The sequence below is a fragment of the Penaeus chinensis genome, chromosome 32, assembly GCF_019202785.1.
Source record: "Penaeus chinensis breed Huanghai No. 1 chromosome 32, ASM1920278v2, whole genome shotgun sequence".
In the NCBI taxonomy this organism is placed as follows: Eukaryota; Metazoa; Arthropoda; class Malacostraca; order Decapoda; family Penaeidae; genus Penaeus; species Penaeus chinensis.
Window position 1 is genome coordinate 1,252,893 of NC_061850.1, and position 15,000 is coordinate 1,267,892.

The 15,000-nt window shown below is 44.7% G+C and overlaps 1 protein-coding gene across 1 annotated transcript in view; it reads left to right on the top strand.

The window, feature by feature from the left end:
- Positions 1–9,828, top strand: part of LOC125042775 (G1/S-specific cyclin-D2-like) — a gene marked incomplete in the record, with an annotated part of 24,242 nt that extends 14,414 nt beyond the window's left edge. The window contains 1 exon segment of the mRNA XM_047638660.1: positions 7,972–9,828. Coding sequence (XP_047494616.1) covers positions 7,972–8,085 — 114 coding nt within the window.
- Between the last annotated feature and the right edge of the window lie 5,172 nt (positions 9,829–15,000).

The window sequence follows — 15,000 nt, forward strand, 5'->3', positions numbered from 1 at the left end:
GTATTTAAAAGAGGGGAAAAAGTGCGGAGAATTGCAAAGCAGGCATTTTTACGAGGGGGGGGGGTCCCGAGTGAACAGCCGCGGCGCCTCCCTCGCTTATCGCCGCGATAAGACGGGCCTTCTGCTCGACATTTTTACAAAGCCCTCGAGCCTAAGTTTATGAACTAGACCTTGAGATGGTTAGCGTTTTTTTTTTTTTTTTATTATTATTATTAGTCTGTGGATTCTTCTGCTTCTTCTTGTTCTCTCTCCATCTTTACTCTCTCTCTCTCTCTCTCTCTCTCTCTCTCTCTCTTTCTGTTTCTCTTTCACCCTCTTTTCTTCTCAGTTCACTTTTCTTGTATCTTTTCTCTTCCCTGCTCTTCTATTTTGTCTTATTTCTCTTACTCTTCGCTACTCACCTCTCTTCTCTCAACTCTGTCCCGCTCCTCTCTTTTTTCCTCTCCCTCTTCTCTTCTCTTCTCTTCTCATCTATCCCTCTTTATCCCTTTTCGCTCCTCTTCCCTTTAACAAAACGAGGCGACGGAAGGTCATCGACCTCCACCCGCCCCGGTTCGCTCTCGATAAGACGCCGCGACGCTGGATCGAGGCTGATTATCAAAACACAGCCGAGGCTCTCCCGGGACACTGCGGGGAGAGAGAGAGAGAGAGAGAGAGAGAGAGAGGGGGAGGGAGAGGAAGGTGCGGCGGCGAAATGTGGAGTGCGGCGTCCGGAGATTTTTCAGTGCATTTGGATCAGGTAGCTGTTTTTCTCCGCCTTTTTTATATGTCTGTCACTTTCGGTCCATCTCTCTCTCTCTCTCTCTCTCTCTCTCTCTCTCTCTCTCTCTCTCTCTCTCTCTCTCTCTCTCTCTCTTCGTCCTCCAATCACCCTTTCCAATGGTGACTGATACTTTTTTTACGATTAATTTTGTTATAGATACAAGCCTTCTACCCCCTTTCTCCCTCCCTAGTTCCCTCCCTCCCACTCTCTCCTCCCCTCCCTCCCTCCCACTCTCCTCCCTTCCTCCCTCCCTCCCTCCCACCCACTCTCTCCTCCCTCCCCCCTCCCTCCCTCCCCCCCCCCCCCCCCTCCCGATCGTTGACCGTCGCCAATCGCATAAAAACATTCCTCGATTCGCCCCAACTCTCCGCCTGCCTTAGACACAACTGTCTCGGCGGCAGACAAGCGAGGCGGCGTGGCTGGAATATGACGGCTGTTCCTTCCCTCTTCCTCGCTCCTTTTCTCTCTCTCTCTCTCTCTCTCTCTCTCTCTCTCTCTCTCTCTCTCTCTCTCTCTCTCTCTCTCTCTCTTCTCTGTTTGTCTGTCTGTCTCGTCGCTTTTTCTGTCTGTCTCGTTCTTTTTCTTGGTCTGTCTGTCTCTGACTCTCTTTATCTGTTTATCTATATATCTGTCTATCTATCTATTTATTTATTTATCTTCATAAAGGGAGAAACGTAATCGCCAGCCTCCCCCCCCCCCCCTTCTCTATCTCTCTCTCTCTCTCTCTCTCTCTCTCTCTCTCTCTCTCTCTCTCTCTCTCTCTCTCTCTCTCTCTCTCTCTCTCTCTCTCTCTCTCTCCTCCTCCCCTCATCCCTCTCTTCCACCCCTCTCTCCCCTTCCCGTCCTCCTGCCTCCCTTCTCTCACCCCTCTCTCCTCCCTCTCCCCTCTCCCCTCACCCATCTCCCCTTCTTTCCTCTCTCTCCCCTCATCCCTCCCCCCTCTCTCTCCTCCCTCCCTCCCTCCCTCCCCCTTTCCTCTCTCTCCTCCCTCCCTCCTCCCTCCCTCCCTCCTCTCTCTCCTCCCTCCCTCCTCCCTCCCTTCCCCCGTCTCTCTCCTCCCTTCCCTCTCTCCCTCCCCCCCCTCTCTCTCCTCCCTCCGTCCCCCCGTCCTCTAGACACGTAGGAAGGCGGATGTGCAGGATAACACATCCTCCAGCAGGACAGTACCCGCCTCGGCCTCCTCTCCCGCCCGCCCGCCCGCCCGCCGCCCGGGTGACTCACGCCCGCACTTGACCTGAGCCTTGACCCCCTCGCGCCCACCCGCAAATACATACACACCCTGCTCTCTCTCTCTCTCGCTCTCTCTCTCTCTCTCTCTCTCTCTCTCTCTCTCTCTCTCTCTCTCTCTCTCTCTCTCTCTCTCTCTCTCTCTCTCTCTCTCTCTCCCCCCCTCTCCCTCTCCCTCTCTCTCCCCCTCCCCCTCCTTCCTTCCTTCCTTATTTCCTTATTTCCCTCTCTTCTTTTCTTTCCTCTTCCTCCCTTTCTCACTCTCGCTCACCTGCCTCCGCATCATTCCTTTCCTCCCAGCACGGCCTCGTGCATTCTTCCCCTTCCGGTCGCTGACAGAAACGCCGGCATTAACCCAGACAGTTCGTGACGTCACGCCCATCTCGTCTTCTTGTTCTTCCTCCTCTTATTATTATTATTATTATTATTATTATTATTATTATTATTATTCCTCTTCCTCCTTCTCCTCTTCGCCTTTATCTTCCTCCTCTTCCTCGCCCTCTTCCTTTCCCTCTCCCTCCTCCTCCTCGAAGCGAAACGAAACGAAACTTTTCATTGACTCAGAACCCAAACAAAGATGGCGGCGGCCTCGGCGACTCTGGCCGGGCGGTCAGGACAAGCGATCAGCTGTTCGTCCTCCTCCCCTCATTTCTCTTGAACAAAATACTTGTAAATAAATAGTTTTTTTAATGTATTTTTTTCGACGGTCACCTGTTCTAGGGAATCCTATTGGAGGGGTTGGTGTATTTCTACCGCATGAAAGTGGTCCTTTTCCTTCTTTCATATTTCCTTCCTCCTTCCTTCCTTCCCTCCGTCCTTTCCCTCCTCTCCCTTTAGCCAATCTTCCCACGCCGCCCTCCCTCCCTCCCTCCCTCCCTCCCTATCTCCCCCTCTCCCTCCCTCCCTCCCTCCCTCCCTCCCTCCCTCCCTCCCTCCCTATCTCCCCCTCTCCGGGCCCCTCTGCCGAATGCAATCTCTTAATATACACCAGCAGTTAAGAGTGTATATGCGAATGTTTATGTGTTTATCATTGGGACAGGCTTAGTAGGGGTTGGGGGAGGGGGGGGAGGCACGGTGGGGGGAGGGAGCGGGAGGGGGGCCTGGTGGGGAGGGGAGGGGGAGGGGACAGAGGGCCTTTAAAACACTTCTCTTGTAGCGTCAACGTTTCGCGGTGCACGGAAGAGGGGGGGGGGGGGGAGAGGCGAGGTAGTGGGGAGAAAGAGGGAAAAGGGGAGAGGGGGGAGGAGAAAGAAGGGAAGAGGAGAAGGGACAGTGAGGTAGAGAAGGAAGTATGGGAGAAAGAGGGAGAGGTTAGAAGGAGAAGAGGAAATGCTAGAGAAGACGAGGAAGTGCGGAGCGAGGAGGAAGGGAATGGAAAGAGAGAGAGAGAGAGAGAGAGAGAGAGAGAGAGAGAGAGAGAGAGAGAGAGAGAGAGAAAGGGAGGCATTGAGATAAATCCCGCCCTTGGTCCGTTTGATAATTCACCGCTATTTTATGTCCGTTGTCTCGCCGCTGGTCACGGGTCAGTCGAATTACACACGTAAGGCGCCTCTTTAGATTTCCAGTGATAATTCGTCTTTTCTTACACTTTTCGAGGCGTTTCTCACGGTCAGTAATGATATAATGACAAGATGATTATATATAGATAGAGAAAATTGTGTTACTTATTTCAGGATTATTTTTCAAAACACATTTGATATGAATATTAGAAAATAAAATAAATTTGTTAAAAAATGAAAAATATTTTTAAATTATATAAAATAAATATCAAAACAATAGAGAATTTAGGGCGTCACTCATTAATCTTCACCCACATTGTAGCTCCTCTCGCCCCCCCCCCCCTTACCCCTTACCCTTTTACCCCCTCCATTATCCCCCCCTTTAGACCTCACTGTCCGTTGCCGCCCCCTGACCCTCGTTGCAGACTCGCTCGCTTTGCAATCTGGGGCGATACTGTGTGCAAACAAACGAGCGATAAGCGACGGGCTCTCGAGGGCGGGGAGGGCGAAGGTGCGATGAACGATTTTTCTCAGTCCTTTGCGGGGGTTGGGGGCGTGGGGGGGGGGAAGGTGCGGGGGCAGGTGGGGGGGATGGTGTAGGAGGAGGGGTTCGTTTGTGTGTGTGTGTGTGTGTGTGTGTGTGTGTGTGTGTGTGTGTGTGTGTGTGTGTGTGTTTTCTGTGTCTGTCTTACTTCTTATCTCTGTCTGTCTGTCTGTCTGTCTGTCTAGCTCTCCTTATCTCTACCTCTTCCTGAGTGGAAAATCTTAACTACAGTGGGCGTTTGTGTGCGTGGGCGAGTGCACGCACCCCGAGCTCAGGACAATCATGAAACATATTAGTTTGTATGACAATAAAGCACTCACTCACGCTGTTGATAATGTTTTGACTGGTCTCTCTCTCTCTCTCTCTCTGTCCTCTCCTTTTCTTTCTTTCTTTTCTCATTCCCTCTCCCAATCCTTTCTCTGGAAGCGTATTTCTCTCTCTATCTCTCTCTCTCTCTCTCTCTCTCTCTCTCTCTCTCTCTCTCTCTCTCTCTCTCTCTCTCTCTCTCTCTCTCTCTCTCTCTCCCTCTGTCTCTCTCTCTCTCTCTCTCTCTCTCTCTCTCTCTCTCTCTCTCTCTCTCTCTCTCTCTCTCTCTCTGTCTCTCTCCCTCTCTCTCTCTCTCTCTCTCTCTCTCTCTCTCTCTCTCTCTCTCTCTCTCTCTCTCTCTCTCTCTCTCTCTCTCTCTCTCTCTCTTTCCTTTTTCCTTCTTTCTCTCCCTCCCTCCCTCCCTCCCTCCCCCCCCCCCCCCTCCCTCCCATCGCCACCCACCTCATTCCACCGGAAGTTCGAAGTAACTCCCCTCGGTTTGGGGCGCGGGAGAAGGGAGGAAAAGAACAGTTTTCCTCTATATCTATCTGTAGTTTTATGTCTCTTTTTTCCTCTTTCTCTTTCTCTACTTTTTTCTCCTTTCCCTCTTTCTCTTGTTCCCATTCCTTCTCCTCCCTCTTCACCTTCTTCTCCTTTTCCTCTTCGGCTCCCCCTCCCCCTCCCCCTCCCCACGGCCTTAAGGATGCCAGGTCAGGTCATATTTTGGTGCCAGGTCTTGTGAGAAAGGTCAGAACACCCAATAAAAAGGTTGGGCGGGCCTCCTTCTCCCCTCGTGCCCTCTGCGCCGCCCCTCGACAGCCACTGTGTGTGTGGGTGTAGTGACCCTCTTCCCCGCCTCCTTGACCTCTCCCTTCATCCCTCTCTCCTCTCCTCTCCCCTCTATCCTCTTCTCTCTCTCTCCTTTATTATCTCCCTTTTCCTTTCTCCTCTATTCTATTCCTTCCCTTTCTCCTATTTTTTTTCTTCCTTCTCTTTTCCCTTCTCCTCTTCTCCATCCCCTGTTCCCTCCTTCCCTCTCTCCTCTCCCCATCTCCCCTCCATCCTCACCCTCTCGCTTCTTCCCTCCTTCCCCTCCCTCCTTCCCTCTCCCTCCTTCCCTCTCCCCAGACGCCAGCTCGCCTTCACGCACGGAAAAAAGAGCCATGTTACCCAATATCCTAAGTTCGGGGCGATTTTTCTGTCGGTGTGCGTACGTACCTTTACGCTTCGGTCGTCTTTGATGTCACTGGCTTGTGACTTTCAGTTCTGGGTTTACTTTTTGGACGAGAGGAAAGCTGGAGTGCAGTGAATGTGGGATGTTCAGTTGCAGACACGGGAACTGTATATATGTACATCGGGTGTGTGTATGTGTCTGTATGCATAAACACACACACTGTGTTCATACTGTACATATATATATATATATATATATATATATATATATATATATATTATATACATATACATACATACATACATACATACATATATTTATACTCTAGACCGACCACTGTCTCCCCAATGTTCCCACGGGATTACTTCCAAATTTTTCTCTTTTTTATCTTCCCCACTCTCTCTCCCTCTCCTCCCCCCCCTTGGCCGCCCCCCCAGCCCTCCCAGGGGGTTCCTGAGGCCATGTTTTGACGTCCCCTTCAGTGTCCTCAGCCCACTTTATAGACGAAGATGTTTACAAACACAAAACTAATAAAATAAACCGAGGTAAAGAGGAAGGGGGAGGGGGAGGGGAGGGGGGATTTTGAGCCGATTTTTCAAGGATGCAGTTAGGAGGTGGGTGGGGGAGAGGGGGAGGGGAGGATTCCCTGCCTCCAGAAAATGGGTCTTTGTGAGCCTACTTGAGGCTGTAATAATATGCATTCGCGTTTCGTAGGCCTATCGAGAACAGAGGGTTTTGAGAATGTATTATTATCATTTTATTATTATTATTATTTGTATTATTATTATCATCATCATTATTATTATTATTATTATTATTATCGTTATTATTATTATTAATGACTACACACAAAATAAATAAATAATAATAACAAATGCACTAACGTTATATAGATATCCTCCTGTATTATTTTTATTTGTTTACACCATTTATATTTAATTTTTTCTTCATTTTCGAGGAAGGAAATCTTCAAGTGGTCGTTTTCTGGTGACCCTACACGACCTTTATCCTTACCCCCCCCCCTCCCCCATGACCTTTGACCCTCTTTCGTCTGTGCCCAAGCTGAGGGGGGGAGAGGGGGGAGGTGGATACTCAGTTTTCTTTTTGTTTTCTTTATTTGTTTTATCTCCGTTTCCCCTTTTCGTGACGTCTTTGACATTTCGCTTATTTGGTGTCATTTCGTTAAATTTTCTTTTCATGAGATGCATTAATTTTTGTGTATTTGATTTGAGTTTTGTTTAGGCTTGTTGATCCGTTTTTTTTTTTTTTTTTTTTTTTTTTTTTTTTTTTCAATATTGATTATTTTTGTCTTGTATCTATTTTAATGTGTGACAAGAAGTAGTTCTTGTAGGATTATTGGTGAATAATTTAAATCAGTAAATTTAGATTCATGATGAATAAGATGAATTATAAAAGTCTTTTTTATTGATGTCACCCCCAAAAAAATATAACGGACAGAAGGCGATAAAATTATCTCTTCGTTTCGCGCTAAAATCTGAGATATGGCACGGCCTCCGACCCTCCTTTGTTTGCTGTCTCTTCTCTTCTCTTCTTCTCTTCTTTCTTCTTTCTTCTCTTCTCTTCCTCTCTTCTTCTCTTCTCTTCTTTCTTCTCTTCTTTCTTCTCTTCTCTACTTCTCTTCTCTTCTCTTCTTCTCTTCTTCTCTTCTCTTCTTCGTTTTCCCATTTTCTATTTTGTAAGATGGATTTACCATTAGTGATATTGGTAATGCCGATATTATTACCTTTTTTTTCTTGTTACTTGGTATTATTAGTGTTATTGTTATTAATATTGTTGATTTGTTGTTAGTAGTAGTAGGAGGATTTTTTATTATTATTACCATTATTATCATTATTGCCACCGAATTTTCCATTTCTTCGGTGGCGTATTAGTTGACTCTGTGGGGGGGGGGGCTCTATCCGTTGGCAAGGAGAGGCGGCATGGGCGGGGGGGGAGGGGGGGGGGGGCAAAGGGGCTGTACTCCGATCCCCATAATGACCGTGACTGCCGCTGGTGCCCCGCCCCCGCCCTCCCTTGCTCGCCTCGCCGGAAGTGCCACGGGTCGAGCCGTTACACGCAGCCGGCACCCGCAGACGCCGCCTCTTCCCGCTCTTTCTTCCTCGCTCTTCCTTCCTTACATCTGTCTTCTTGCTTCTGCTCCTTCTTCCCTTTTCCCTGCCTCTCCTTCCTCTCCCTGCTCATCACGTTTTCCTCCTTTCTCCCCCATTCTTCCCCCCTTCCCGTCCTCCTCCTCATCCTCTTGCACCCCCCCCCCCCCCTCCCCTGGCGAAGGCGTCCCGGGGCGCGAGTGGGCGGGGAAGGGACAGAGCCGTCGGGCGGGACGAGTCCGCAGGCTCTCCTCCCCGCCCGCCAGGCGCTGACGCCTTGTTGTCTTCTGTTTCTGTTCCGTTTGTTTGTTTGTTTAGGCCCTCTGTACTAACGTTGCCTTTCCCCGCAGGACTGCCTGAAGGAGTGCCACCGCCAGATCGAGATCTGGACGCAGTCGAACGCGGAGTCGCTGTCCACGTCCACGTCCACCACCCCGACAGACATGCAGGAGGTCATGTTCTGACGGCTGTCCCGACCCGCCGACCACTTCGCGAACCCTCGCCGTCACCCCGAGCCGTGGGCCGGGGGGGACGAGGACCCCCTGGGGCCCCGTGGGGTCAGCCCCAACACTGCCACATCCTGCAGTCGGTGACCAGAGGCCTCGGAAACCTCCTCGCAGCACCGACACCCCCGGCGCGGCTGGCGCTGCCCGCCGGTGTTGGCGTGGGGGCCGCCGCCCCCCCCCGGGCGGCCGCCCCCACCACGCCTTTCATGTGCACAAGCTAGTCGGGTCGCTAATTTATATCGGATAAACATTGACATAAGCTACTGCTGTTGCTACCGCTGCTCCTGGCAACCGTTCCAGCACGAGCACTCCCTTCCACTGACGTTCCGGGCCCAACCGCCAGGCGCTCGCCCCTCGCGCCGCCGCCGCGCGGGGCCCGGCTGAGCCGAGAGCGCCGCCTGCGGCCCCGGCGTCGCGCGTGCGCCCGGGGCACTGCGCCGACAGCGACCTCAACGCCGGCTGAGATCGCCACTGCCTTCGGAATAGCCAAGGACTCCATGCATTTGTCTGAGGACTTCCTGTTCGTTAGGGGGACCAAGAAGCCACCTGCCCTGAGGGCCTCCCGCGCCGCCGCAGCGGAGGCCGAGTGACGCTTGCCGCAGCCGCAGGCGATGGGAGGCGCGTGTGCGACGCCAGACGCCTCAGGCGCAACGGGCACCAAAACTGTGATTCCTTTTTTTACTAATACTTACATTATACACACACAAAGAAAAAAAAATCTACAAAAAAATATGAAACTGGATTGTCAGACTACGTATTAAGATAAATTTCGATGTGATATAACATTAGAGTGGAACTTAAGGTTAAGGTCAGTTGACACGTAGGATAGGAAGAGGCGCGAGGGAGGAGGGAGCTTCCGTCGCGTCTCGGGCGGAAGGAAGGAAGGAAGGAAGAAGGAGGCGCCGCGGGAGAGAGCGAACGGCGGTCGGGCATCCGGCCGCGAAATCAGCGCAACCGGATGCCTCTCCTGTTCTTTTTTTTTGGCTTTGCTTTGTTTTAGAGTTGGAGAGATTCATTCGTAGCGAGACCAATCAATTTCCTCCGTTTTCCTCTCTCTCCTTATATGAAATATTCAGTTGAGGATTTTAAACCAAATTTCAAGCAATTTTTTTTTTTTTTGCGTCCGTTCGTTCTCACGCCGCAGCGCATCTTCAGTGTTCAAAAAAAATGATTTGTATGTTAAAATGAGTTGCCTATAGATGTCCCCCTCCTCTCTGCCCCCTCCCCCAGCCGCACCCCTCTCCTTATAGTACTAATTCACTCTTACTGTCTTTTCCCGCGAGTTAAGAGTCTATGCAACAGAGCGCCGCAGTGATTGTCCACTGAGCCATCTTGCACTCTGCGGCCTTTGTTTACGTAGGGGATACGTGCTTAGCTCACTCCTATTTATGATCGTCTCTATTTAAAATATAAAAAAAATACGAAAAAAAAACTTATTTATGCATGGCTCAGCTTTCTATTGGGAATATGAGAATATGGGTCATTTTACACATAGATTTTGTTTGTTTGTTTTTTGTTTTTCTTTTATTTTTTACGTACAGTACATGAGCTTGTTGATGCTTTTCAACATTATATTTCGCAAGGCGGAAAGTTTTTTTTTTTTTCTTCAATTTTAATTTCGTTAGTGGAGATTGATTTTTTATTTCTTTTTTTTCCTTTTCCTCTTTGATAGAAGCGGATTTCTCTCTCTCTCTCTCTCTCTCTCTCTATCTCTCTCTCTCTCTCTCTCTCTCTCTCTCTCTCTCTCTCTCTCTCTCTCTCTCTCTCTCTCTCTCTCTCTCTCTCTCTCTTTCTCTCTGTCTCCTCTTTTCTTTCTCCTCTCTTCTCTTTCCTCTCTCATCTCTTATCTCTCCTCTCTCCTCTCTCCTCTCTCTCTCCTCTCTCTTTCTCTGCGAAAAAGGGAATAAAGATTTCAGGTAGGTTTCCGATAGAACTTAGAATGAAACATAGAAGATAATTTTAAAATATTATAATAGATAATTGTATGACATTTCCTGCCTGACGTGAAGACCCTTCCGTTGGCGCGCAGGAGTTTGCAAACGACCGCACGAGGGAATATACCTTTTAATTATAATTGTTTCTACTTTTAGTCTTCTCAGAGTAGTCCCAAGTTATTATATTCAGTAACTTTCTGTTTTGTTTTATTTTGTTTTGTATTTTTGCTATTCAAAGAGTCCATGGAAAAGAAGAAAAGAAAATGATATTGTCAAAAAAAAAATCTGTCATTGGTAAATCATAGAAGTGAAACAAATGGTATATTCTGGTCCAACACATATCTTTGGGTGCGTGTCATGTAAATGTTTTCTGAAGAAGAAAAAGAGAGAAAGAGAGAGAGAGAAAAAAAAATCCCGAGATAGAAGAGAACCGCGTTTCCTTAGAGTCTAGAGCTGTCTGATTTTTTTTTTTTTTATTGTTTTTTTGTGTTTTTTAATTCTTCTTACGCTTACATTACTCCATTTATGAAATCCGTGTCTGATTTGATGTATAGTGTTTTATGTATCATAGAACCGTGAGAATCATTTAGATATTTTGCTTGTAGTCATTTTTTTATATAATATATGACAAAACTAATTGACTAAACTAAGCAAGAGGTGGTTAAGTACAAGAGATTTTTTGTTTTTATGTTCACTGCAAAGCAAAGTCATTGTGCTTTGTTGGTATGTTTTCCTTTCTTCTTTTTCTTCCCTTTTTATCATCTCTTCTTGTGTCTCTCCTTCTTTCCCTCCCTTTTTGTAATTATAGCCTGTTGTTTTTTTTCCCTCTTTTATTCATTATTGTTGTTTCCCCCCTTCATAGTATTTTTTGGATTTTTATAAGCTTGAAGTATTAAGACATTTTTGATTTTTATATTGCAATTCTTAATATATTTCAGTCCAAGTTTATCCATTTTTAAACTAACTCGTGATTTTGTTGCACCCTAAACCTAGTTGGCAACGAGAAAGGTTGAGTGGTGGAGCGTGCACGTTTTCCGGCCATTTGTTGCGCGAATTGACTGATGCTTGCAACGGGCAGTCAGTCAGTCAGTCAACCCTTCGATTCTTTCGGATTGGATTACATGTGGATTTTCTTAAAGAAGAAAAAAAAAAAACAGGAGAGAAGAACGAAAAAAAGTTGATATTTTCTTGATTGATTAGTCAGTATTTTTTTTTTTTTTTTTTTTTTTTAATTAACGAATTATTTTGTTCATGGGCATTTTTGTCTCTCTGTTTTTTTGTTTTTTTTTTATTAATTTTTTGTTGCCTTTTGGTGGAAAACGTGTAATTTTCTCGACCTTCTCTCGACTCCATTTTCTTTGGGGTTGCCAATATTATACCTTCCTGCACTTACCTCTATTTAGGCGCGAATGACCAGCGAAAAATGCAAAAGGAGATGTTTTTGCAATCAACGCCCAAAAAAAAAAAAAAAGAAAGAGAAAATAATAAGATGTGTTATGTTTGTTATGTTTTGTTCCAATTTGACTCTTGTTTCCACGAGTCTCCCCTTTCGCCCTCCGTGTTCGTCGGCGACTGCGGGACGAATCTAATTGTTATTGTTTATTTATGTGTATTTTCATCAAGCCGTGTGTAAGAGTGATGTTCCTCGCGGTCATCACTTAGTGGCAACACGTTTCTTCATTTTGATTATGATATTTGGTATGTACAGTGTATCTCGTCCCCCCCCCCCCCCCTTCCGCCTTGTTCGAAGGGGGACGCCATCGGTTCGTCGCATCTCCTCGCCTTTGCTGGCTTCACGGCGCGCCTCGAGTAGCGTCTCTTTAAGTCAGTCATAACTTGTACTGTAGTCGGCCAGGGCCAAACATGCAGAATAGGGCGCTCAGAGCCTGATCCAAATCCAGGAATACTTAAAATAGAAGTATATACATATATATTATATGTATATATATATATATGAGATGGATAACGGCTGGAGCAATATTGATGATTTTTTTTCCTTTTTTTTTTTTTTTTTTTCTTTTTCTCTTTATATCTTTGCTTCGATGTGTACGTGTGGCGAGAAACGTGTTTTTTTTTTTAACTCCTTTGCCACATCTTATGTCTTTGGTTTATTGGTAACCTCAGAAACAGCATGTTATTCAGTTACTATTATTTTTTTCGATTTTATGGGTATCTTTTGGTCTGTTCGAGTTGTTGCTGTTCTGCATGTACGGGTTCCTGGGAAGTTCTTCCTATATCCCAGGTATGGTCCAGTCAAACCCAATCAGAATCAACCAAATAATAGCAATTGCACTCTCATTACCTCATAATTTTCACCTCTTTTGCCTCCCAATGTTCTGAGAGCCGAGGGATCAGAAGCCTTGTCTCACGCAACACCCTTTGTCGTCAGGGTGAAGGCCCATTGTGTCCTATGTTTAGTACGGGCGTCATGTGTAAGGTAAATCTATATGGCATTATAGTAATGTCTTGCTGAAAGAAAAACTCCGAATGCATGACCGGAATATCTGAAGTAAGCTGATCCCTTGAAATTCGTGGCTTGAAGATTTTTAAAAATGTAAAAAAAAAAAACAAAAAAAAGAAAAAAAAATTATATATATCCCACTGTATAGTTTTCACCTTACTTGATCAGGCCCTAAAAAAATGAACCTAAACCATGCATCAGACCCCAAACTTTGTTCATAAGCTGCCAAACACTCGAGGAAACAGAGGTTGTGTCCCTTCTACCCTGATGGACTTAGACTCTCGTGGGGCTTCAGGAGTCGGAAGAAAGAGAGAGAAAAGGAATTTGGAAAGGAGAAAAGAAAGTTGTTTGATAGAGGAAGAGGAATTTCGAGAGAGAGAGAGAGAGAGCGAAGAGAAATTTAAGAAAGAAGAAGGAGAAGAAAAATGATCGGAGACTTCGATCTAGATGTGGCTGACATCAAGATCACGATGATGGAGAAAGACAGAAAGAAAGGAAATAATGACAATAAACTGATCAATTAGAAAGGGATAGAAAAGAAAGTAAGAGACGGAGAGGTAGAGAAAGGAAGTAAGGATAATGAATTGATCAGTTAGAAAGGGTGAAGAAAATAAGAGAGAGTGAAAGGAAGATGATAATGAACTAAGATGAAAAGCGATTTAAATGAGGGAGTCCTACAAGAGCCTAGATACATCTGTTTTTGTGGATGCACCGAAGAGAAGGAGATTGTAGTCAAGTATGAACAGTATAATCTGCTGTTTCCCTATTTTATTATCACTACTCAGGTTGAGAATGTAAAATCTGTAAATATTTATAAAACAATATATTTAGAAAAATATGTCTGTGGTTTTGTCTTATCCTTGTGATCTATTTTTGAACTTATTTTTAGGAAATGGATATATCTTTTTGAGATGAAAAAAGTAAAATAAAAAAAAAATATTACTTGAATAATTGATGAGAAATTGAGGCATATGAAGAAAATTGGAACAGTTGATAGCATTATATCAAATGCAAAATAAAACATGGTTTTTATAGTGAAACTAAAGTTACTAATGTCACAGAAGTGTCTGACCAACCAAATATATAATAATGACACGCACACACACACACATATATATGTGTGTGTGTGTGTTGTTTTGTGAACATATATCTATGGTATCACAATTAATTCTGTATAAAAAGTTAGTGAGACAAGGCACGATGGCACATTTACACGGAATGATATAATTCCAGTAATAAGGCTATGAGTAACAATACTCGAACCTGAACAAATTTTAGTTGAGAACACGATAAACAAATTGAAGTGTGAATGAGTTTCTGCAATTAATATATACAATTAAAATAAAAGCAAAATGAAATGCAGAAATCAAGCACATTAGTTACATATTCATCCAATTTGCTTTCAAAAAACTAAAAAAAAGGTAAAACATACCATTTACTCTTTCGTTAAACTCAGTAAGGACTGTCATGACATCCATTCCTCCATGTATATTGAATGTGGATGAATGGTGTACACAAAGACCCTTCAAACAGAGATACAAATATACACACATATGTATACATGCATATACATACATACATGAATGTGTGTGTGCGATACTATCATTTAGCAACTACGGAATTTTAATATGCTAACGTAGAATATGTAAACCGTCAGACAGACAAACCATGGAGAGATAGAGAAATAAATAGAGTGATAATAAAATTTATGGTCTTGTAATCTTTACGACGATTGTCCATTCGGCGAACACACACGGAGGAGTGAAAACGTGCAACGACCAACAAATGAATAAATAGATAGATAGATAAGTAGATAGATAAATAACACCCGTGGAAATTACTTGTGGCCTACGTGCTACAGCATACACAAAAATATCCCATTGCAGAAAAAAATATTGATAATAATAGTAGTAATAATAATAAGACGAAAAAGAACAAGAACAAGAATAAAAATAATAGCAATGATAATGATGATAATAATAATGATGATAATAATAATGATAATAATAATAAAAATAATAATAATAATAATAATAATGATAATAATAATAATAATAATAATGATAATTATAATAATAATGGCAATAATGTTATTAAATAGATTAATGGATTTAGTTTAACTAAGATAAAATCAGAGAAACAAACGAATTTCGTTCTGAAAATGTTACAAACTTCACGACGAGAATGTCTGCAATCTGCAACACATAGAATTATTTTATTTGCAAGAATGTCGTCACCTCTGCCATGCCATTAACATATGTCCTCTACCAACGGACAATTGCACTCATCAGGGAACATGTGCTTGTTGCCAGGATTACTCGTTACGTAAATAATGAATAAAACACACCTACGCACCCTCAATGGCGCCGAAAACAGATGAAGCGAGACATGCGCAGAGGTCAATGGAGCCCGATCGCTGGAATTCGAGAAAGAGCTTTGAGGAAAGAGGTATTTCCTATCTATAATGTCGGTTCTTTT